Genomic DNA, 26,337 nt, shown 5'->3' with positions numbered 1-26,337 from the left:
CAACTAATGTCAGTGCTGCCTCAGCCACCGCAGCTGATGTCATCCCCTCTGTCCATGTCCTGATCCGCTTTCTCAGTAAGGAGGACGAAGATGACCACGGGATCAAAACGATGAAAACCACCCTTCTGGATGCAGTCCGCAAACGTTTCACTAATGTGGAATCAGAGCCCCTGTACGTCGTGGCAACGTTACTCGATCCACGGTACAAAGACAAGTAAGGGAATTAAAACATATTATTATATTATTATTTAAAAAATAAATAAATAAATTGCACACATACTGATATGAAGTGGGCTACATAATCACTGTGTTTATCATTACTGTGTCTGTGAGCGTGAAAAAGCTCCAAAATACATATACATGACTGATTACATTATTTGATCATTTTAAATATTTTATATTTATACCAGGTACTTCACAAATGCAGACAAGGTGAGACATGCAAAGGAGGCATTAAGGGCAGAGGTGGGGAAAATGGAAGATATGCTGAAGGCCAGGTCTCAAGCTGAATCCGTGTCAGAGCCTGCAGAGAAGACTCCACGGGTGGAGGGTGCGAGCAGCAGCCTTGGCAGCATCTTCGATGAGATATTTGAGAGCAGCGCAGCAGGTCCTTCCAGTTCTGACTCTGACCAGGTCACCTCAGGGTCAGTGATTGAAATGGAGAACTACCTCAGCGAGGCTCTTCTAGATCGTAAGAGCAATCCTTTCGAATACTGGAAAAGCAAGAGCACTCGATTCCCCACCCTGGCAGCAACAGCAGCAAAGTTCCTCTGTGCTCCCTGCACAAGTGTAGAGAGCGAGAGGCTCTTTAGCACAGCGTCAATTATCTTAGACGAGAAAAGGAACAAGCTGACAGCTGAGCATACCGAAATGCTAATTTTCTTAAAAAAGAATCTCCCCATCATGCTTGGACTGCAGAAAGTGGAGATGGAGCAGGTGATTTAGTAGTAAACTAAAAACTGAATGTTTTGTGCCCTTGTTTTCAAAATGTCAAGGTGATCAGGAGACCAATGGTAGCATTGCTTTTGGGCAGAATTGGAGCCCTGGACTCATAGCGTTGAACAGTTGGACAATATTGTGTGATTTGTTATTAGGGATTTCATTTATTTTATAGCCTATGTGACTTTAGAAGTCATGACTTTTTTTTTTACCTGGCTGAAATGACCATGACAAACGGAAGCCTAGTTTATGTTACACAGGATCTTTTAATTTATTTTTTATTTTATTTTTAAGTTAAAGTGAACCCATTGGAGACGTCTAATAATAAATGGGTCAGTTACTTTTTCTCAGAACCTACTGTTGTGGAACTTGTGGACTATATTATTAATACGTTTTGTTATTTGTTCACCCTATTGTTTTAGTAGAACAATGGTAGCATTGGGCAGAATTGGAGCCCTGGACTCAGCGTTGAACAGTTGGACAATATTGTGTGTGTATTGTTGTAAAGGGATTTTATTAATTTTTATATTTGTGAGAAATTGTGACTTTAGAAGTCATTACTTTTATTTTTTTACCTGAAATTACCATGTCAAATGGAAGCCAAGTTTGTGTTACACAGGATCTTTTCATTTATTTTGTATTTTATTTAATGCTGCTGTTTAAGTTAAAGTGAACCCATTAGCACTGGTTAATAATAAATGGGGCAGTTTTTCTAAACTACTGTTGTGGAACTTGTTGACTATTATTCTGTGGAGGTTATGTTCTCTGTTTGAGTAATATCACTTGATCAATCATTTTTTAACATTTAGTAAAATAGATATTAATATTAATTGCCGTGCCATATCGGATCGGAATTAATCGGAATCGGATCTGTTTTATGCTGCCTGATCGGAATCGGATCGGATCTAAAAAATCATGATCGCAGCACCTCTAGGTAGTACCGGTGGACGAGAGAGAGAGAGAGGATGGGAGAAACATAAGATGAGAGAGGCAGAAACAGCAGAAGAGAGAGAATGAGAGCATAAGAGAAGAGAGAGAGAATGAGAGGGAGACAAAGAGACAGTTTAAGCCAAAAATACTGGCAATATTTGCAAAAGTATTATTCATTGAGTATGAATTGCTTAACCTCAGACCTTAATAAAACTGATATTTATCAGTATCACTGGGTGAGCTGATATGAAGTGACAATAGTAATACAAAAGTAGAGTAGAGCACAACTAAAAGCTACAAGAAAAAACATTGGTGACTCAATCCATTTGGCCGGAGTCATTTCACATATTCACTATGAGTCATCCTATCCCTTAGGAAAGTCGGTTGACCATTAAGTGCTGCCCACCGTCTACGACTACTGTAATGACAAATGCACATTACTGTAGCTACCTTTGAAGTACTCTTCGTTGCTAAGCGACAGCTAGCAATCCATTAGACTGACAACTGATTCTGGCTTTTTCCTTTATGCCCTTCTCTCTCTTCTCTGGGAGGCCACCAACAGGTTTTAAGGGAATCATTCTTATGACTAATGATATACAAACACCCCTCCACCCCCCACCCACACACACACACACACACACACACACACACACACACACACACACACACACACACACACACACACACACACACACACACACACACACACACACACACACACACACGTCAGGACAACTGTATCTTTATAGCATGTGATATTTTTCGGCGCCGTCACTGAGCGAGTGAGTGTTCTGCGAAATGCTTGGGTTTCGCCAGTAACCATGACATTGTCATGTAAACATGACATTTTCATGTTTAAACATTTGCATAGTTATTTATGATCATTCACAAGGGCCTTTCATGTTGTGAATGAAAGTCCCATTAACCCCCATCGCATGAAAGCCGTTGGAAAAGCCACTGTTGCTTTAGTGTTTAAGTAGCGTGTCAACAATAATATTCCCATTGCATCCCACCCTGTAGCTGTGTGACAAAATGACTGAATGAGGCACGTCTCCGAGGCATGTGTCGTCCTCCGTGAGCTCATGAGAACACTCTTGGTGAAGGGAGTACAGCCAGGCCGATGTATGACTTTTTATCTGCAATTATGTGTCCAATCTTGTGTCCCGATTTGTAACCACTTCCAACCTGGTGTCCCTGTTTTGGCCTCGTCATTATAGGTGAACATTCTCGAAAGTTTTTCACACTACATGACATCATACACACCTCATCCTAATGGAAACAAGCTGTAAGCTTGTTTCCATTGCGTTATCCTTTTGATTTGCGTTATCCTTTTGATTATGGTGGGTCAGATGATGTACAGTATACTATGTTACATGTGACATGTTTTTATTTCATGATCACTAAAGATATCAATCAATCAAAAGGTTTTAAAAACAGTACATCTACAAGCTCACGATGCATCACAACTCGACGCCTTGTGAGTTTGTAAATTGGCTATTTTTTATATTTTTGTTCAAATAAAATAAAGTTCACTTTATGTGTATTTTATATGTACTAGTTTGCTTAGAAGTTAAAATGTTCTGAAATAAAGAAACTTTAATAAAAGTTTTTCTAATGAATGCGAACATGTTGAACTTCTCGACAAAACATCAGTCAAAACATTGGCCCAGCACTCTCTAGAATCGGGATTGGCATCGGGCACGAAAATCTGGCATCGCTTGGGCTTTAGAGAGGAGATAAGATGGGGAGATGAAGAGGACAGAAGGAAAAAAAACAGGAAACAGACATGACGTGCGTGCGCGCGCGCCCGCGTGTGTGCGGGTCTGTGTGTGTGGTCCACATATGTGCACGTGTCCGTATGTGAGAACTGTGCATCCACATGCTGAATGTGAATGAAGATTAGGAGCTTTCCCACCAGACCCATAAACACAAGGCCAGGGGTGGATGGGGAGGGGAGGGAGGGGCGCAGGGGGCTGTTGACGGACAGAACAAACAGGATTTGGTGGTTCTGAAGTGGTGCACTGAGGGGAGAATTCTGCTGACGGTGCATGTGAATGTGAATTCTTTCTGATGGGATGCATACACGCAGTAGGGCATTCACGAATAGTGATTTTTAGCATTCGAATTATTCGACCTATAAGTATTCGAATATTTGATTAATCGATTTGATTATAAAAAATAAAACAATAAAAAAATAAAAATTACGTTTTTTTTTTCTTTTCTTTTTTTTCAATGGCATTGATGACTCGACTCAAGGAATGCGAGTTGACGTCACACCAGAGCTCACAGCTGCGTGTGTCTGCTGCAGAAAAGCCACTAAAAAAAATATATAAAAAAAAAAAAAAAAAATTAATAGAATAATCGAATAGTGGTTTGATAGTCGAATAGTCGGTTTGATAGTCGAATATTTGAATATTATTTCGACTATTCTGTTAATGCCCTAACACGCACGCACTCACGTGTGCACGTGCAGTGGAGTGAGTACAGTTGTACTGTTATCCACGTTAACTCAGGCGTCCCTATTTTGGGCAATTCTTCAAAAGAGAATCAAAATTGCAGTGGTGGAAAAAGTACTCAAATGTTTTAGTATCAATACTGCAATGCAGAAGTACTCTGTTACAAGCAAAAAATGACTTGAGTAAAAGTACAAAAGTATTGGTATCAAAATGTACTTAAAGTACCAAAAGTAAAAGTACAAAGATGTTTGAAAATAGCAGATCTACAAGCTCACAACGCGTCGCAATGCGACGCGTTGTGAGCTTGTAGATCGTCTATTTTCAAATAGCCTAGGTATGAAATAGGGTAATAGTGGTTAATGTATGTTTTATAATGTAATAAATTATATCTGCAAAGTAACTAGTAACTAAAGTTTTCAAATAATTGTAGTGGAGTAAAAGTACAATATTTGGACCCGAGATGTAGTGGAGTAGAAGTAAAAGTATTGGAAATTGGAAATACTCAAGTAAAGTACAAATACCTCAAAATTCTACTTAAGTACAGTATTTGAGTAAATGTACTTAGTTACTTTACACCACTGCAAAATTGTAAAAAAAAATAAAAAAAATAAAAGATTGGCTATTTTAGATAATCTGTCGTACGACAAAGTATGTACAGTAGGGCTTACAGTAAGTGGTTAATTACATAGCTGAGGGGTGGAAGTGCTTAATGGGGGACAATCCCACCACTCTTTCCATTCATTCCCAGAGGCATGACAGAGTACGTCTTCAACACCATGCTCATTACTGATGTCAATGCACCCATTCACCATGAGGAACCAATGAGCGGAGGGAATGCATGCTCACGCTGCCACTAACAGGGAACCTGCTGTGTGTTACCGCATAATAGATGACCCTGCTAGTCCTCCTCCGAGACTGAAACTATCCATTATCTGCTTAGCGATTATTCTATCGATTACTTTTTTATAAATATATATATTATTTTATTATTATTATTAATATAATATATAGTCTTATTAACCACTTAAGAGTTTTATTCTTTGAATTGCGCCACGTTGCGGGCTATTTTCACTACTCGATAGAAAGTCTATTATTTGATTAAAATCAACATGGATTTAGTTAACTTTTGCAACTCTATCCTCCCTCTTTTCTCTTCAATTTTTTATTTAATTAAAAAATGTTGTACAGGCATGCCCTCTGCATATGTACTGTATACGTTACACAGTATATTAGCTTATTCTGTGAATACTAGGCAACCCTTGCATGAGTCTGCTTCTAAGTTAACGATGACTAACTACAATAATGGATTCTAAATCAAAACATCCACAACAGAATAATGAGTGTATTAATGAAAGAAGGAAATGCAACTTTAAAAAGGTTACTGAAAATGTAATCTGCAGACATGGGCTGAACTGGAGATGAACTATCGTACAGGTTCCTTCTATTCCACGAGGACAACTTTCAAACATTACATGACTAATATGCCAGTAAGTGCTGTTATACCGCTCATGGGAAAACATACACTACTTTTTCCACACTATATATGGAAACTTAGTCTAGACATATGTTTCTTTTTAACTTCTATAATTTGTATCCCTCGATTTTGTAACCCTTTTTTTTTTTCACCCGGTGCCAATTTGCTAAGTGATCCTGGGCACTACACTCCCCCCACCAGCCTAGCGAGGCCAGGGCCGAGCTCATGCCTCCTTCAATGCATGAGAGCCAACTGACCTTCTTGTCACCCGACAGGGGAGCGTTTCCCTGGTTGGACGTAGCGCGTGGAAGGAACACGTTATTCCAACCAGTTCCCTTCCCCTCCATCAGGCGCCCCGGCTGACCAGGGGGAGGCAGTATAGTGACCAGGATTACTACATGTTTTTGTGAGGGTATTAACTACCCTAGGAGACACGGGGAGAACATGCAAACTCCACACAGAGTAGGCCCTTTCGCCAACCCCACCTAGGGTATGGGGAAACATATGTTTCTATGGATAATTCCCTTCCAAAGAACTACAATCCTCAACACCAAAACACGTCAGCACCACGCTAGGAATTGACTTAAATGACATGAATCTACAAATGAAATCCATTGGGGTATAATAAAACTTAAAACTTTTCCAAAGCTCACCGACTCTGAGAAACAATACAAAGGTCGTGAAAGGCTTTCCTTAACTTTACATGACCTCATTTCTTCATCCGCAGACCTGATTTGCTCTCCTCCACTGGCTGGCTGACTGTCACTCCTCTCATTGTCCCTCTATCTGTCACCCTTTGTTTGTCTCCTCTCTGGGTGGCAGTGGCTCAGGAGGTAGAGCAGGCGAGGTGACAAGTATGTGGAAGTGTCCTTGAGCAAGACACTAGACCCCTGGCTGACCCCGACCACCACACACATGCGTGCACGCACGTGTGCGCACACACACACACTCACACACACACAGAGCCCGACCGATGTCCGATTTTTTCATCTGATGATTTTGGAGTCCCAGCCCACCAATTACCGATGTTTCTGACTGATATTTGGTCATAAATGTGGAAATCAATTCCAATCAATTTGAAAAACTTTGGTTTGATTAAAGCGTTATGATTGATAAAAGCAGAATATGGTTGCCAGGTTGAAAGCGGTTAAAGATCTGGTCACATTGACTGCATAATTGCCGAAAGAGATAAAAAGAAAGTATGGCAAATAATGGCTGGACCGATATATTGTATCGCTCTGGTTCTAACACACACACACACACACACATAAACACACCTCTTTCTCCGTTTCTCATTGGCATGCAGTCGCGTTGTCTGATGCGGAGAGGCTGGGCTATACAGTGAAAGATAAGTCAGAAGTAACGTTCAGCGAGTGCAGAACAGTGCAGCCTTGTGATAAGGCTCTGTGGGGTACACAGTGTCCCCACTCCTAACACAGCACTATTTTAGCTGCAGGGACCATCTGACATCCTTTTTCATCCAATTAAACCAATATTATACAATGTGTGTGTGTGTGTGTGTGTGTGTGTGTGTGTGTGTGTGTGTGTGTGTGTGTGTGTGTGTGTGTGTTCCTAACGTGTCTGATATTCAGGAACAGCCAGTTCCTTGCAGCCAAAACTGGCCGATAACAACAACCTGTCGCGTGTCACGACCACACTTCCTGTCTGTCTGGCAAAGAAAAAGATATAAAGCAAAGAGAGGAGACACAAGAAGTGCACTGTTGGCATTTTGTCAGGAGACAACTGCTGCTGTTGCCGCGTGCGCACGCGCACACACACACACACACACACACACACACACACACACACACACACACACACACACACACACACACACACACACACACACACACACACACACACACACACTGTCTGCCCACCCCCCACCACTGCAGTGGTACTGGCTAAGCAAAGCAAATGAATCACTTTCAATTCCAGGGCCAGCCAGACTCATTCCTCTTATTATGCCAGCCATGTCTCTATTCCTCTCTGCATCGCTCAGCTGCCTGGCATGACAGACAGACAGACAGACAGACAGACAGACAGACAGACAGACAGACAGACAGACAGACAGACCACCCACCCAACCCACCCCATCCATCCAGCCAGCCAGCCAGCCAGAGACTGTATTGAACAAGAGAATTACATAATGAGACATTTTACCTGATATGTTGCTTTCTTCTGGCTCGGTGGGGCTGATTATTTGTCAACTTTTCATTGTTTCATTGTGATCGAATGTTAAATCGTGTAAAGTGCAATGTTGAGAATTTGATTCAGTTTTGGATAGCACCACTATCACTAGCCTGGCATCTGTGTGTAATGTCTTTTACTAAGTCTGCAGTGCCCCAATGTCACAAAGACAATTTTCTATAGACCTACAGCTGCTGCACTTGGTCGATTACCAAAATGCCAGTTATGTTTCAGAACAATATTATGCTAATATTAAATTAGAGAGGAGAGGAGAGGGTCAAAGAGAAGAGAAGAGAAGAGAAGAGAGGGGAGGAGTGGAGAAGAGTCAAAAACAGGGGAGAAGAGGTAAGGGGGGGGGGGGGGGTTATAAGGGTGGAGTCGGCAGCCAGCGAGGCAGAACCTGATTACCAGTGTGCCAGTAACAGACAGCGTGGTGGCACGGCACTGCACCACTGCAGAGCTGCTTCCTGTCGAGACGTCATGCACACACGCGCTCACCAGTACACACACATTCAGAATGTGTGCGACACACACAAGCACACAAACCACAAATACTCAGCAAAATGCTGCTTGCACCCCCTGACAGTCCCTGGCTGACTGAACAGAACACCCTGCAATGTAGCCTCCAGCCACAGCCAACCGAGAAACACCCAAAGACACACCCATCGGGGCCAATTTGTTTGTAGGGGACAAACACAAGAGCAGAAATTATGAGTATTCAAATAGTGGTTGCGTTTCAGCTCTCAGTGACACGCCTGACCTGTATGTGTTGAACATACACATTTATCTGCAACAATCTAACATGAATGAGCTTCTTTGCATGTGACAGGTGTAGGTGTACCGTCCGTGACTGCATGATTTGACTGGTACAAGCCTTGTCAAACTGCAAGGGTCAAGTGTCTATGAGAAACATTATGTGACACTATGTGTGTGTGTGTGTGTGTGTGTGTGTGTGTCTGTCTGTGTGTGTGTGTGTGTGTGTGTGTGTGCGCGACTGTGTGCGTGTTAACGTATAACATCTCCAAAATCTAGTCCTTCACCATATCCAAGCCCGTGGCTAACACACACAAAGGGCAAGCGAACGCCTCAAACCAGTAAGTAACCTAATATGAACAACAGAAAGGGGATATTTTGGCAAGTGTGTGTTTTTACATTTTGTAACAACATCCAAAAATAGCCAGAACGTCTGTGCATGTGGATGCCATGCATGCCATTGTTGTCCGCCTTGGAACCCTTCGCATCGGCAGACCAGGGCAGTCAATCCAGATGCCCCTCACCCTCATATATAAAATATATGATTTAAGAGCAAAATGGCCACTGTGTGAACAACAACAACAGGAGGTGCAAGTTCAATTCAAGTCCATAAGCAGGATTCTGGTTCTATCTATAAACATCCGAATTTAGTGGAGGTTTAGTGAAATTGGAATTCAGTTATATGTCTGTTTTGACATAATACAGTTCTGCTTTACATTACAGCTTTGGGAAAGCCCTCTTTGTTGTACATGGAATAAAATGATGACTCAGCACAATATAACTTCTGTGTTGGATGTAGCGTGTCTGTGTTTGTGTGCGTGTGTTTGTGTGCGCGTGTGTGTGTGTGTGTGTGTGTGTGTGTGTGTGTGTGTGTGTGTGTGTGTGTGTGTGTGTGTGTGTGTGTGTGTCTGTGTGTGTGTGTGTGTGTGTGTGTGTGTAGCCTTGTGATAAGGCTCTGTGGGGTACACAGTGTCCCCACTCCTAACACAACACTGTTTTAGCAGCAGGGACCATCTGACATCCTTTTTCATCCAATTAAACCAATATTGTACAATGTTAGTGTGTGTGTGTGTGTGTGTGTGTGTGTGTGTGTGTGTGTGTGTGTGTGTGTGTGTGTGTGTGTGTGTGTGTGTGCATGTGCATGTGCATGTGTAAAGAAGGGTATTACATAACAAGGGGTTCACGGCACGCACACATACACGCACGATTGCACACACACACACACACACACACACACACACACACACAAGCACCTGTTGCACTGTAAGTCCTCATGCCACTCTGGGTTATGCCCGTGCAGCTCATAGAGAGCAGGCCTGTTTAGGGTCAGTCATGCTTTAATTCTGCACTGACAATATCCAGAGCCAAGCCTCCATCACCGGCCACTAGTGAATATTATTTGTGCTGAAGAGGCAGTGTTCTGCCAGTGCCTCAGACAGGGAGTGTTAGAACTTGAAGAAATCTAGGAAGAAACCAACGTACAACCTCACAACGTGTTGCATTGTAGATGAGCTATTTTCACTATTTTGAAAGGTTTTTAAATTGTTTTTATTTATTTAAAAGGATTTTCGCCTACTAGAGGTACGAGCCACTACGCGGCCCTCACATCTAGAGTTTGGGCCCTACGTCGCACTGCCAATCGGACTGATAGGCCCATATACGGAGATCTCTGTATCTTGTCAGTCCTTGTCCTTTTTATGCCCATTATGTGGAAATCCCTGATGTCATCCCTGATGTCATCAGTATATACCCCCTTTTGTGCCCATATATGGAGCTGATTGATTTATTTGCGCCTGATGCCATGATGACACAGGTTAGACGACACACTCCATATTTGGGCGTAGCTGCATTGGGAACTCCTTATATGGTTATGGCTGAGTCATAGTGACATGGGCGTGACATCAGAGGTCCGCCGGCCCCTTAAGCCAATTCTAATATAGGATAATGAGAATGCCCAAAATAGGGATTGATTATTAATCAATTATTTTATCAAATTATCGATATTTGTTAATAACAGATTAAATTGATTATTTTGATTAATTGTTGCACCCCTAATTTATGACAGGAAATACCTGTATATCTGATTAGGTTGAAATTTGTTTAGGCTACTGCAAGTATGTCATGAGCCAAATTGACCCAAATGATCCATTCAGGTCCATTTCTAACCTCTTAAGAGTTATATTAATCCTGGATTGTTAACACCGGATTTTACTGTGTTCTTTGGAATCTAATACTGTATGATTCCTGTCGTTCAATGTGTTGCGCCTTGTTATATGATAAATCATAGTGAGTGATCAAAGTTTTCCTGGGCAGCCAGTAACTCTAGGACTCCAGTGGAGTTGTACTCGTAAAAAGACAGTGAAGCACTAATTTAGGTAACCTACAATCTGTAATAGAATAGTGCACGTAGCGTATAACTTTAAGTGTAGCTGTACGTTTGTAAATACAAAATGAACGCTTCAGTAATCCACAAAAAAAACAATTTGTTCGGAACACTTCAGTACACACCAATTCAACATTGTGGAGGTTTCACAGTCCCCACTGTTACTGGCCCACACAGATGATCATTCATTTTGCCAGGGTACTATAAATTCTACTACATTGTACATTGTAGCTTACTTCCTATGTTTATCATGATTCATAAAGCTCCCACAGAGAGAGAGACCTCCCTCTCTGTTCACAAATGTCAACATCAGAGGAAGGCAAGGCGGATCCACATCTCAATTGCAGCCAATCTCTGCTACACAGTGTGTGATGAAACAAAGGTCTTTGTTTAGGATGCCTTGTCAGAGGGGGGACCAGCTCTTATAATTTGCCTAAATACTCCTGGGAAATTATTAGTTTCATTCCAAAATGATATGCCATTAGAATCAGTGATTTTCTACTATGGTTTATCCTTGGATAAATAGAAATGGATAGGGCCTACAAATTTGATAAGACCATATTATCTGTACTTTTGAAATAGGCAGCCTTGGCTTTTGGACAATAGACAATTCATTAACTAATTCCTCTATGCCTTGTGTCAAAAAATATATGGTTTAAATTGTTACAATAGATAGATAGGCTCATTGTAAAATAATAGCATCAACTGACATTTCCAGGTGAACAAAAGTTAAAATTAAACAATAGATTGCAGTGCTCTTGTTCTCCATCCTTCCACTGCCCTCTGTTTTGTGCATTTCATCAATAGATGAATAAAGTAGAAATTACACAGGTTAAATTCATTGTTTTTTTTGGGGTACATGGGGTACAAAATAATAAAAAATTATTAAGAGGCTCATCTCTTCTACTTGGCTAATAATAAGCAATAAGTTTTACTGCTGCAGATCGGGGCAGGGTCTGTACAAAAGCAGGCACTGCGCCTTTAAGTCGAGAACCTGCTAGGGGAATCCTGAACATCCAAGAAGAAATAAAATAATAAATAAATCACATATCGATGAACTCACCGCCTGCAGTGGCATAAAAATGACAGCCATTCCCGCTGCTCACGATTCTTCCTCGATGTAAAAAAGACAACCGGCTAAAATCGGCCCCGGACAAGTGTTGGTAGCAACAGAACCGCTTGGTTTCATCTCCCAAGGTGTCTCCGTCTCATCCTCCTCGCATCGCATCAGCTCAGGACGGCCAGGCGCACTGCTGCCATCATGACCACGTCTGTACAAAAAAAGACAGTCTCAGCAACTATAACTGGCAGGCTTCCCCTCAGGTCTTTATAGTCTGTGTCTCGAAGTGGACCGGTTTCAAGTAATACGGGATGAGAGCTTGGTTCATCAAGAACGCTGTAATTCCCATAGCGATGATGGATAAGGAACACAGTCAGACACACTGGCTGTAGGGGAGGCTTATTGCTGCTCTCTGTGCCGCAGCAGCAGCGCACACCACACTGTAGTCAGTCAGAGCCAGGTCCGGGCGGGGCGCGCGCTGCCGACACGCGTCACCAATGAAAAGCCCGCAACGAGTCCCCGTTTCCGGATAGATAGATACATGTGCTGCTCTGGCTCATACCGGTTCGTGGAGGAAAAAAATGGTTCTCTCACATGGCGTTCACTGTATGACGTACCTATAAAGTTTGAGGGTTAGGTTTTGCCCAAACTGCTGACTATGTTTGTGTGTGTGCGTGTGCGTGTGTGTGTGTGTGTGTGTGTGCGTGTGTGTGTGTGTGTGTGTGTGTGTGTGTGTGTGTGTGCGCGTGTGTGTGTGTGTGTGTGTGTGTGTGTGTGTGTGTGTGTGTGTGTGTCGTTGTAGATCTGCAAATGTCACAGATCTTCTCTTGTGGGGGTCCCTGACAAATCTTTTCAAAAGGGGGTCTGGGGGGTCCCCAAATTATTCTGGGGGGCCACAGATGATTTAGCTTAATGTGCAACATTGTTTTCTCACTCAACAGTAAACAAAACAGCATACATACTGTACAGGGTATCTACATATTTCTAAAGTGACAATTTAATATATTTTAAGACCTACACATCTACAGAGAGAGAGAGAGAGAGAGAGAGCTTAAAATAATAGAACAGAATGATTCTCAATCTTTTATTATTTCAATGACAGTTTGATATGCATATGGCCAAAGACCCCCATTTGTTATGCCTACTTGTTTTCCCCTCTGTGAGTGACCCTAATATACTCAATGTTCTACGTTAACTCTGAGGATAATGGTTGACTGTTTCCATTCGTAGCCTACATTCTCTGGGTTGCAGACCAGTAAGGATCCATTTGGTAACTATCAATCATTTAGCTGAGGAACAGCTGGAACCCCCACAATGAGGACCCTACTGAGAACCAGTTAAATAGAATATAGCCAACAGTATGTCTGTTCACATTTTGCCCAAAACAGGTTATCTCTCACTCTGAACCCCAAGCTTGGTAAAGATAAGTTTACACAAATAATAGCCTCCATTACTGTGTCCCATTTTGAAATGTGATCTAACATCATTTTACCAATGTCGGTACTGTGTAATACCCTTTTTTACTACTGCTTCACCTGACTCTTGAAACCTGATTGCTCTCTACACTGACCTCTGATGTAAGCCAAAACACAAGAAGCTACCCTGTATGCAGGGTTCTATTTGGAAAACAAAAACAAAGGAGGGGATATTTTCTTAACCACTTAAGTCCTGTATTCTTATTTGTGTGACAATTAGCAAAAATAGCCGATAGTGGCACATTGTGAGCTGGTGGATTGGTTGGTTCTGCTGTTTCTGAATTAAACATTCATTCATTAATTTATTTCAATCCACTACTTTTCGAAAACATCTATGATTTATTGTTCATTGAGATAGTTGGATTTGTTTTTCATTTATTTTTGTATTTTAACTTTTATTGTTTTATTGTGACTTTTCTTTCTTGTATGATGTTTCGAAACAAATACAAAACGATATAAAAAAAACATAAAAATCAAACATATCAGACAACCTACATTTCCCAAAAGGAGACGCATGTATTTAATTCAGTCTGTCCAGAAGCAGGGATAAATATAACATATGTAGCCTATATCCCTGCTCAGTTATGTCCAGTTTATAGAACAGAATCAACCAACAAGGCTATAGTGAGGACTTACTCATTATACCTTTCAGGAATTCTGCTGATGCTCTCATCCAGAATTATATATAATGACATTTCACTCACAGTAGAATACGTATACATTCCTAGATCACGATGCAAGCAAACAATTAGAAAGGACTGGAGGAGTCACAGCCGCAGTAAACAGATAATACCCTGATCCGACAACAGGTCATACAAGATAGGAGAATGCGCATCAGTCCGGTTTCACTACAGGGTCACAGAAAACCTTAAATACTGGTTGCTTTCTTGAATAGACGGTTTGTCATTTGACGCCAGACCCCAGAGATATTATAAGAATATTTTCCAAGCATATAGTTTCCAAGCATAAGGCTATAGTTAGTAAAGAAAATAAAACAAATAGGAAGAAGCAAAAACCTGTTGTGGTTACAGTCCTGTGCTCTAAAAACATCAACTGGCAACATAACAGTCTTCAAGCAGGCTGTGGAACAGTGTAGGCTACATTTTCTTATCCCTGATTTGTTGATGAGCACCACGGAGGCAGTGATCTGCCCATAGAACTACTGTATAGTAATATTAAAACAGACCTTGGCCATGCAGGCAATCAGTGTTTTATTCACAGTGATTATCTTGTAAGTACACTCAAATAGCACCCGAGGAAGTGCACAGTAAAATCCTCAATGTTAAAGTATCGATTTTTAACTCTGAGTGTACAAATGTAACCAAATGGGCCCATACGGCAGTGGTGTCTCAAACTTTTCATATCAATGACCCCCACATTGATATGTATTGGCCACCCAGACCCCCATTTGTAATAAATGAACTAAGGCTCAAGTGTTTGTTCCTTGTTTTGCTGGAGACCCCATGGAACCCACTCAAGGACCGCTGGGTTCCCTAGACCCCCTTTGAGAACCAGTGCCGTAAGCGGCCATTTGGTTACATTTGTACACTCTCTGAGAGTGAAATTAGTTATACAGAAAGAGCAGTGAAAACATTTATACACATATTGGGCCTTACAGTCAGTGGTCCATTTGGTGTCATCACAGCCTCTGTGAGGGCAGTTTAATGGCTGAACTCTAATCCCTAAACACTGCACCACCTGTGAAATACAGCACAGTTGGTATCACGGTCAGAGTTGCATATGTGTCAGTGGAGCACCAGTCATTCCAACCATCCAGTAAGCTATACTGTAAACATCAAGCCCTGCATCTAATTCAGGGAGCTCTCATCGAGCTTTCCAGTCAGCCAGCCTGTGGCAAGATTCCATCCAACCCAGATACCCAGGCAGACGTGCAGTAAGCAAGCCGCTTCGTGCTTATAGCCTCAGACATTACTACAAATAGCACCAACTGATAAGAGCAGAGGACCATCTGCTGTGCACGTGGAGCAGGAAAGGGTGGAACTGGGTGTGTTGTGGGGGGTTGGGGTTGGAGGGAGGGCAGGAGAGCTAAGGGGATGAAAAGAGAAAAAGCCCTCACGTGCCGCATTGCTTTCCTCTGGCGGAGAAGAGCCAGAGTCTAAGTGGGTTAGTGACTCAGTCAGACTGAGGCGAAACGCACAGGGAGGAGCAGGAGGGCAAGAGAACATGGGGAGACAGAGTGACACAGACATACAGAGAGAGAGAGAGAGAGAGAGAGAGAGAGAGAGAGAGAGAGAGAGAGAGAGAGAGAGACAGACAGAGAGACAGACAGACAGACAGACAGACAGACAGACAGACAGACAGACAGACAGGGAGACAGACAGACAGGGAGAGGGAGCAGGAGGGAAAGAGAGATTCAGAGAGTGAGAGAAGTAGACTATCAGAGAGAGAGAGAGGGAAAGAGATTGAGCAAGAGACATAAAGAGGGAAACGAACACGTAAGCACACATGGCCGTACAGACACTCAGACACAAGCAAAGGAACGCAAACAAATTGTGGTCAAACAAACACACACGCACGCACACACACACACACACACACACACACACACACACACACACACACACACACACACACACACACACACACACACACACACACACACACACACACACACTCTCTCTCTCTCTCTCTCTCTCTCTCTCTCTCTCTCTCTCTCTCTCTCTCTCTCTCTCTCTCTCTCTCTCTCTCTCTCTCTCTCTCAACCTAAGCTCCTCTTCCCTACCTAGTAACCAAGCATTATTTCCCATATAGTTCTATTTAAGTCCACATCACCCAGTAACTGCAGTGAGGATATCACCCAGTAATCTGTGACCTACTGAACGTCAGCTCTGCTCTGCAGCATGAGTGAGCAGCAATGTTGGTCAGGCCAGGGATCAGACTGAAATAGTTGGATATCCTTTTGTGAAATGTAGACTGTCTGATGTTTGCTATTTATGTTTGATAATCGCAATTTATCGATTTAACTCTTTTTTTTTTCGAACGTTTTTTGCTCGGAAAAAAGCAGATCTGAAAGCTCACAACACCCAGTCTGCATAATACTGTCAACACAGTGTCTTTCTCTACCTACAGTTTGCTGTCTACTCAGCAGTGTCACACTCTTTGAGTGTGTGTGTGTGTGGTGTGTGTGTGTGTGTGTGTGTGTGTGTGTGTGTGTGTGTGTGTGTGTGTGTGTGTGTGTGTGTGTGTGTGTGTGTGTGTGTGTGTGTGTGTGTGTGTGTGTGTGTGTGTGCGTGCGTGCTTGCACATGTGCGTGTGCGTGTGTGTGTGTGTGCTTGTGCGTGTGCTTGTGCATAGTTGTGCACATACTGTACGGTGCATAGATAATGCACACATGCATGGGGAGAGAGAAAAAACAGGGAGAGTGAGATCTAACTTTATTGGCCATGGGTTTAATGTAGAGATTCTCACTCTTAAGTCAACAGTATTCTTCATAGACATCAATCAGGGCTTTCATGTACTCACACACGTACGCACACACGCACACGCACACGCACTCACACGCACGCGCATGCACACACACACGCACTCGCACACGTACACACACACGCACGCACGCACGCACGCACGCACGCACGCACGCACGCACGCACGCACGCACGCACGCACGCACGCACGCACGCACGCACGCACGCACGCACGCACGCACGCACGCACGCACGCACGCACGCACACACACACACACACACACACACACACACACACAACCATCATTAGCTATCTTGAAGTACAACCACAACTTAGATCCAAGTCTCCTTTAAGGTGGGGCTTTCCAAAATTGAAGTATTATAGCTACAGTAGATCATTAAGCAACCACACGCACGCACGCACGCACGCACGCACGCACGCACGCACGCACGCACGCACGCACGCACGCACGCACGCACGCACGCACGCACACGCACACGCATACGCACACGCAAACACACACACACACACACACACACACACACACACACACACACACACACACACACACACACACACACACACACACACACATAATATACTGTATATCCAACATCAAAACCTAATTCACTGAGGTAGGCCAGACCTCCCTATGTCAGAGCTATAATCTGTCTGGCAGAGTTTCAAAGACTCTGCCTTTACTGTAATTTGCAGAGTTTCAAAGACTGCCTTAATTGTAGGAGTTTCAAAGACTCATGTCAAGCCTTATATCAGGATTCACAGTTTGTTTGTTATGTCTATGTTGCTAATATCACATTATCATTTATTAATCACTGCAAACAAATATAAACATAATTCTTTCAGAGGAGGCTTAGATCCTTTGGCACGTCCAACAAGATGCTGCAGATGTTCTACCAGTCTGTAATAGCTGGTGCCCTCTTCTTTGCAATTGCCTGCTGGGGGGCCACAACAGCATAAGGGACACAAACAGACAACAACAAAATAGTGAAGAAGGCTGGCTCTGCTCTGTCATCTGTGCTAAACTGGATAGTACAGAGGAGGTGGCAGAGGTGAGAACTGGGAGGAAGCTGGAAGCTCTGGTTAACCCCTCCCCTCCATGAGGAGATACTGGACTGCCGTGTAAAGCCTGGTGACGCGAGGTTAGGTCCGACTGCGCAGCAGTGGTTCAGGCAGATTCATCCGACCCCAGCAGAAAAACAATAGACTTGGTCTGTCCTTTGTGCCAGTAGCCATGAGGTTATACAATGCCGAACACGGCCGCTCTGCTCAGTCCATTGACTAATAACTCTGGAGTAACATCCATTCTGAGGACAATACTGTACTGATACTGACTCTATCATTGTCTCCGCCGGAGGCGGAGAGTATGTTTTCGCTTCGTCCCGCCGTGTGTTCACCTCCCTCCTAGCCAAGCTACTGTAACATTGGTCAAGCTCCACGTGACACATGTCAATATGTTGACACCAATGCCTTTGATTGGCTAGAGGGACGCATGACGAAATAAAATCCTATAAATAGGTGTGTCACTTCAAAAAAACATTTATGTTTTTTGAAGTGAGGTAAGACAGGATCAATCAGTCTTGATTGGAACAGTACCTTCCAGTACAAATCACCCGTCCGTGCGTGTGTGTGTCCCTCTGAGAACAGCTAACATTGGTCAAGCAAAGGCGCAGAAGGCCAAAGCTAAGAAAGCATACTCATCTACAACAGTAACACAGAAGAGGACTATAGAGTTGAATTGATCCCACAACAAGGCCGAAGTCTTAATACTGTAACAATTGGCCACCTTGATCAAATACATTATGTAGCACTAGAGAAAACTGACATAGATCAAACACACCAATCAACTGTTGAAACTGTTCAAGACAATGAAGATGAAGAAGACAGACAAGCATTTGAACAAACCAGTCAATTACGAGGACTCCCATATGACACATTGCTTCAAGAAGATTTTTTTTTAGATGCAGACACTACATATTCAGTCGCCCCTGCAGAACACCAAAAACCACGCGCATTCTACCAAGACGACCCGTTCTACCAGGACGACCGTGCTATTAAAATAGCACGGGTCTGCTGGCGGAGACTTGTGCTCCGAGGAGCACATTTTCTAGTTTGCACTGATACTGTTTTCCCCTCTCACTTATACTGTACAGTGCGGATACTGGATCTTGTTGTATACTGTTGTATATTGTTGATACTGTATTGTTATTGTCTCCGCCAGGCCGAAAGGCATGGCGAGAGAGTATGTTTTAACCCCTGTCCGTCCGTTTGTGTGTCCGTTTGTGTGTCCGTGTGTCCGTCCGTCCATCTGTCTGTGAACAGCTAATCTCAGGCACCGTTGGCCCGGTTGCTGTGAAACTGTGCACGCACACTCCCTGGATGCCAATTCAGAACCTCTGCCCCAAATTTTTCACATGGGCCTGTTATAGCGCCACCAGGAGGCCGATTTGTGCAAAACCCTTTTACTTCTACAGATTTTATCCAAACGTCATGCAAATCGGTACACAGTATCTCTATAGTCATGTGATCAACACGGATCTGTCCGATTGTCCATATTCCATCCTCATTGGCTAAGATTGGCTTCCAAAATTTGCAGGATTGGTCCGTTTTGAACAAAATGCCTCAAATCATGAACGCAGCTTGCGCTTTCCGTGCAATTTCACACGCAAATTCCCATTAGGCCGAGGAAGAAATGCCAGCCTTTTCACATTGGCCTGTTATAGCGCCACCAGCGGGTCTAATTTAGCAAAACACATTTTTGGAACAAAATGCCTCAAATCATGAATGCAAGGTCCGATTGCCGTGAAAGGCCTAAGAATAAATGGCACCCTTTTCACATTGGCCTATTATAGCGCCACCAGGAGGCCACAATAACCTACCTAACCTGGCGGAGACCTGTGCTTCTAGTTATCGATGTTTCTTCACCTTTTTCATCTTTCTATCATGGTTACCTTGTTGCTTCCCCAATTGTAGGCTATTTGCCTTTTCCTCTGAATCTGTGTTCCAACTGCTGTGCTGCCTCTGGCAACTGAATTTCTCTATATTTCAGATACGTGTTGGCAAAAGCCCAATATAAACCATCACTTCTGTTTTTGATCATTGAATTTAACAGACCACTTAAAATGCTGGGTCTTATTTGTTCTATTTTGAAACACAAAAGGATCATATCCCCATGGAACTAAATCCTACTATAAATTTTCAAAATCTCAGTCAGTGTGTGTATCCGTCCATCGTGTATCTCGAGAACCGTAGACCTCAAACTCATGTGTGTATCGCCGGTTAAGGTTAGGTTTAGGCATAGTTTTACTGAGATTAGGGTTAGGGTTAAGGTTAGGTTTAGGCATAGTTTTACTGAGACTAGGGTTAGGATTACGGTTAAGGTTAGGCCTATTTTACTAAAAGGTGCCCAGTCTTCCAAGGTCTGGTGCCCACTCTGTATTGGTGCCCACATTTCCCTAGTGCCCAGTCTCCCGAGGCCTGGTGCCCACTCTTCCTGGTGCCCAGATTTCACTAATGCCCACGTACCTTCCTGTATTCGTACCAACTTGCATCATTCCCGATTGGGCCAGTAAAAGTAGGGATAAACTACTAGTTTAGAAAAAATAACCATTGTTTGGATTACTTGTCTTGTCCTTCATACTTGACTTACTTGACTTATTCCTTTAGGCTCCTAGATGGACCATAGGGCCGCAATCACACCCCGCCATCGAACTCTGTTTTGGGCAGTTTTCTTCAGCTGGGCCCACGATAGTCCGGTTGTCTTTGCCTCACTCTCGACTGATATTCTCCAGGTCTGTTTTGGCCTCCCCACTTTTCTTTTGCCCGGTGGATTCCAATCCAGTGCCTACCTGTTGTCAGTTGGCTTTCGGAGGGTGTGTCCAATCCACCCCCACTTCCTCTTCTTCACATCCTGGCTGATGGCGTTTTGGTTGGTTCTCTCCCACAGGCTGGCGTTTGGTATTTTATCGGGCCACCTGATGTTCAGGATGTGTCTTAGGCATCGGTTAACAAAGGTCTGGAGTTTGTTGGTGGTAATATTTGTCACTCTCCATGTCTCTGATCCATAGAGGAGAACTGACTCGACGTTGGTGTTGAATATTCTGATTTTATCTTGATTTGACTTTGTTTTTTTTGTCCTTCATACAGCCTGTAGCAATTTTAGCCTAGTTGCAGCTGAATCCTTATAAATACAACAAAATGCAAACCCGATTGGAGCTTTTACCCCTAAGATCAAATACTCCCTGTTTATCCGTTGCAGTGGTGGAAAGTAACTACTCTACTCAAGTAACAAGTACTGTAGCCTACTTAAGTGCAAGTTTGAGGTACTTTCACTTTACTTTAGTGTTTTCAATTTGTTATAGGCAGGCTAATATGCTTCTACCCCACTATACCTCAGAGGCATACTGTCTTTTGTTCTCTACTACAAATATTTGACAGCTTACTTTGCAGATTTAGAAAACATACATTACTGATTATGTATTATAGGTTAAGCCCATACCCAGCAACACATAAAGTAGGCCTAATTCAAACCAGTCAGACCTTTACCAGCTGCAACATTAAAGTGATGAACACATGAATGTATTAATCCAATAATATTATTGTTGTGAAATGGGCCATTCTGCATAATCAGTTGCCTACTTTTACGTAAATATGTATGATACTGTACATATTTTTGATGCCAATAGGCCACTTTTGTACTTTACTCAGGTAAAATGGTGAATGCAGAACTTTCATTTACTCTACTCTCACTCTAAATTAAGGTATTGCTATGCTACTTTAAGTAGATCATCTGAGTATTTCTTCCACCACTGTCCATTACACTGTATACATCTCAGTTTTTTTCCTACTAAGTTCCAATAACGAAAACACAAAAGAAAATTAACTGCTAACTGCCCTTATGATACACAGATTATCTAGACCAGGGGTCTTTAACAGGGGGTCCGGGCCCCCTAGGGGGTCCTCAGAGTTACTACAGGGGGCCACCAAATCTTTGTGTGATAGGATTAACCACATGAACCCTAGCATCCCTATTCTGAGAAGAACTTTAACCAAACATAGCCGATCTACAAGCTCACAACGCCCCTGTAGATCGGCTATTTTCGGCCAAGAGGTTTGGTGTAGAGGTGAAAAAGGGCAGACCAAGTACAGAGTGAAAGGTCAAGTTTACTACTAACGGTACAAGTGGTTAAATGTCAGAAAATACACTTGAATCCAACATACAGTAGCCTACACTGATGACAGTGCTGTCAAACAAGTCTATGAAGCTCAATGAAATCTATGAAGAAGTTCAATCTGCAACACAATTTTATTACAATATGTAGAAGGGGTCCCTGATTCATCTCTCTCTCAGCTAAGGGGTCTTTGGGCTGAAAAACGTTGAAGACCCCTGATCTAGACAGTTACATTATTACCAACTCATAATGTTGACATTGGGAAAATGCTTCATTCATTCAGGTATTCTTCAATGACTATGTATAGGCTGACCTCTACCGGTAAACATTGGTCATTACAACACACATTTAATTAACCAAATGACCTGCTAACTTAATCCTGTACAGGCGGAACAGTTGTTTTGCATAAGTTTCTTAGATGAATATTTAATTATACATTTAGCAAGAAATTATAAAGATGTATTTAAAAAAATCACACCCAGTGTGAAGTGGGCGGTGTGGTCATCACAGTGGTCATCACAGTGATGGAAGCTCACTTTAAAAAAAAAGTGTTACAGTCCTATTTATAGGTTATTGATTTCATCATGTGTCTCGCTTGCCAATCACAGAGCTGAATAGAGTCAGCCAATAGAGTCAGCCAATCACAGTACAGCTAGGGGTGTACTAATGCTAGGGGTGTACTAATTATGAGCCAATCACAGTACAGCGAAGGGTGTACTAATGAGGTGTCCCAACCCCACTTATAGGGCCGGCTATACCAAAAATAGCATATGTCCAACTTTCCCTTTTATATGATTTAATTTAGGCAGTAGTGTAAAGTACATTTACTCAAGTACTCTACTTAAAGGACGACGTCCCCCATTTTCAACCTATCTTCATATAATTGGTCCTCACTAATGCTCATTATAATATAGTAACATTTTTGTCTACTCACTCTGTGTCTCAGAGGAGGGCTGTGGATAGTTCAGACACCCGCCTACCAGTGACATCATCAATGGGGAATCCAAGCTAATAGAAACTGCGAGCTTTTTATTCCTGGATAGTTAGCATGCTATAATAGAAGCCATTGTTCTCGAGTTAATACAAATTGAAATAAAAATGTGGACTTTGTTTGAAAAAAACAAACAAACTGCCTAACAATGATGTCACTACTAGGCGGTTTCTGAAGTGTCCACAGCCCTCCTATGAGACACAGAGTAGAAAAAAAGTTGTAACATTTTATCATGACCATTAGTGAAGACCAATTATGAAAATGGGTGAAGTCGTCCTTTAAGTACAATTTTGAGGTATTTTTTACTTTACTGGAGTATTTCTGCATTGCAGTATTGATACTTTTACTTTTAGGTAGGGTGAGATTTACTTTGGTTAAAATAAGTGTTAAATAGCTCTATATTCTGATAGTTCTCATTGCTGTATAAAGTATTTGTCACCTACCTGAAAATGTACGTATATTCTGTTTACTAAAGAGCTGGAGAGACCCCTGTGACCGACCAAACGCTCTGTAGCAATGATTACTATCAGAATACAGTAGGCCTACTTTAACCTTTTTAACAAAATAAATAGAAATACCCAAAAAATATCACTTACCCTACCTTTAAGAAATACATTGTTTTACTTTTTCCACCACTGGATTTAGGCCTACTGACATATCCCTACTTCTAAAATGGAAGTGCTTTAACCCAGACAGCACAGCGACATAGCGCCGATGTAGTGCCTATGCCTACGTCCCTCTGTAGCATTGTAGGGGCATTGTAGGGGCTATGTCGCGTGGGGAGCGTTTGCTCACTGGGAAGATGTCTCCGCGACGTCGCTGGCCGCTTTTGCGCCGACATCGCTGCTCTCTCTGTGCGATCTTAATTCCGACGGTTGGACGCTTATCCTCCCTTCACCCTCTCCTCATTCTCTCCTTGTCCTCTCTTTATCCTCTCTTCTCACGCTGTCAATTCTACACTTATTCTACACTACTCTACATGTGCAAACATTGTTTTATGATGGTTAATATTTTCCAAAAATCTAAAATGAATATATCATTTATTAAAACAAAAACATTTATTAGAAAAAGTCCTTACCTGCTGTACCTGGTAATGGAAGCCTTTCATATGATAAATATAAATTTAAATGTCTTGGTCTCTTACTGGATATTTAAATATAAGTTAGTGGAAGTAATAGTTTTCCATTGTTTAGCCTACCACTGCATAGAAATGACACATTTTCTTACTATACCTTTTAAAATTGTTCTGCAAAATTCTACTTCATTCACAATACCCTTTTCCCTGTCATTTCAACAAAGAAACATTTAGCAAAGCTTTGTACGAAACCTTTTTCTTTATGTAGTCTGTTATTTTCAGTGCAAATATAATCATAATATACAGAGCAGAATATACAAATAAAACAAGTCCAAAAAGTGCAGTGTCACAACACCAGTGGTGGAAAGAGTACTCAAATTTGTTATTTAAGTAAAAGTATCAATACTGCAATATAGTACTCAGTTACAAGTAAAAGTCCGGAATTCAAAATGTACTTGAGTAAAAGTACAAAAGTATTGGCATCAAAATGTACTTAAAGTACCAAAAGTAAAAGTACTCATCATGCAGAATGTCACAAATGTCAAAAATCACAGGCAATTTTAAAATAGTCTGCATTGTGGCTTGCAGGGATCCCAGTCAAAAGCTTTATTGTATGATATACACCAGGGGTCTTCAACAGGGGCTCCGGGACCCCTAGGACCCCTCAGAGATACTGAAGGGGGGCCGCCAAATCTTTGTGTGATAGGGATTTTTTTTCTCATTTTTTACATTAACCACTTGAACCCTTGCATCCCTATTCTGGGGGGAACATTAGCCGAAAATAGCATACGAGCTTGTAGATCTGCTATTTTCGGCAAAGAGGTTTTGTGTACAGGGAAAAAAAAAGCAGGTCAAAGCTCAAGTTTACAAAGTATTGAGGGTTTTAAGTGGGTAAATGTCTGAAAACACACATTTAACATGAATCCAGTATGTAGCGGGGGGTCCCTGCTCCATCTCTCTCTCAGCTAAGGGGTCCTTGGCCTGAAAAATGTTGAAGACCTCTGATATACCCAATAAAGCTTTTAACTGGGTGCCCTGCAAGCCATAGTGTGCAGACTATTATTTTAGAATATTTAGTAAATTAATGCCCTACTTTGACATACAAGAGCTGGCTAAGTATCATAAGTGTCCTTGAGCAAGACACTGAACCCCTACTGCTTCCGATAGTAGGTTGGTGCCTTGCATGGTTTCCCTCCGCCATCGGTGTGTGAATGGGTGAATGTGAAGTACATCGTACAGCGATTTGAAGGGCCGGAAAGACTATAAAGCCGTTAAATGCATAAATGCAGTCCATTTATCTGTGCACAAGATGTAACAACATAAAACAACCTTGAACCATGAGTTTAAGTAGCAAAAACAGTGAATCCACAAGCTCACAACGCATAGCGACAGAATGTGATCTTATAGATCTGCCATTTAAAAAAAAAATTAAAGCGAAAGTGGTCAAGTGTGTCTGTGGGTTTCAAAAATATTTAACCAATGAAAAGAGCTTGTGACTAAATACTACATTGGAACACAGGTTATTTTTCCCCATTTCCTGAAAACGAAACAGTTTTAGACATGCAAGGTTTCTGTTTCACGGCTTGATAAAGCTGAGGAGCCCACAAAGACAAGAAGACCACTTCATTCTGTTGTTGATTGCAGTCCGTTTCTTTAGCCCCCACCACCACTTTCGACCTGAAGCCTGTTTGAAGTGATCGGTCATGGCGCTGTTGACTTGATGCTTTGTAGCATGTACATGTAGTCCCAATGGCTTCTGCAATGAAAAAACAAACAAACAAAAAAACATCAACAGCAAATATACTGTAGATGTCGCGTAGTACAGACAAAAAAAAAAAATCCTTCATGACTATACATCTTATCAATCACATGTGTACACCGTGAAGAAGCAATCAACAGATAACTCTTCCACTGACAGAATGGATGGCTGTCTTTCTTTTTAAGATATTTTTGGGGGCTTTTTCTGCCTTTATTGATAGGAAAGTAGACTGACAGG

At 42.2% G+C, this 26,337-nt stretch overlaps 2 protein-coding genes across 2 annotated transcripts in view; both read right to left on the bottom strand.

The window, feature by feature from the left end:
• Positions 1 to 12,587, bottom strand: part of LOC308103642 (tumor necrosis factor receptor superfamily member 21-like) — a 60,162-nt gene extending 47,575 nt beyond the window's left edge. Inside the window, exon 1 of the mRNA XM_080453732.1 lies at positions 12,189 to 12,587. Coding sequence (XP_080309858.1) covers positions 12,189 to 12,218 — 30 coding nt within the window. The 5' untranslated portion in view covers positions 12,219 to 12,587. The remainder of the gene's footprint in view (positions 1 to 12,188) is intronic.
• LOC308103827 (uncharacterized protein) overlaps positions 1 to 26,337 on the bottom strand; it is a gene marked incomplete at its 5' end in the record, with an annotated part of 236,042 nt that overhangs the window by 173,311 nt on the left and 36,394 nt on the right. The window lies entirely within an intron of this gene.

The sequence above is a fragment of the Gymnoscopelus braueri genome, assembly GCF_963280865.1.
Source record: "Gymnoscopelus braueri genome assembly, chromosome: 16".
Lineage (NCBI taxonomy): Eukaryota > Metazoa > Chordata > Actinopteri > Myctophiformes > Myctophidae > Gymnoscopelus > Gymnoscopelus braueri.
Note: the sequence above shows the minus strand (reverse complement) of the source record. Positions and strands in the feature narration are given on the sequence as shown.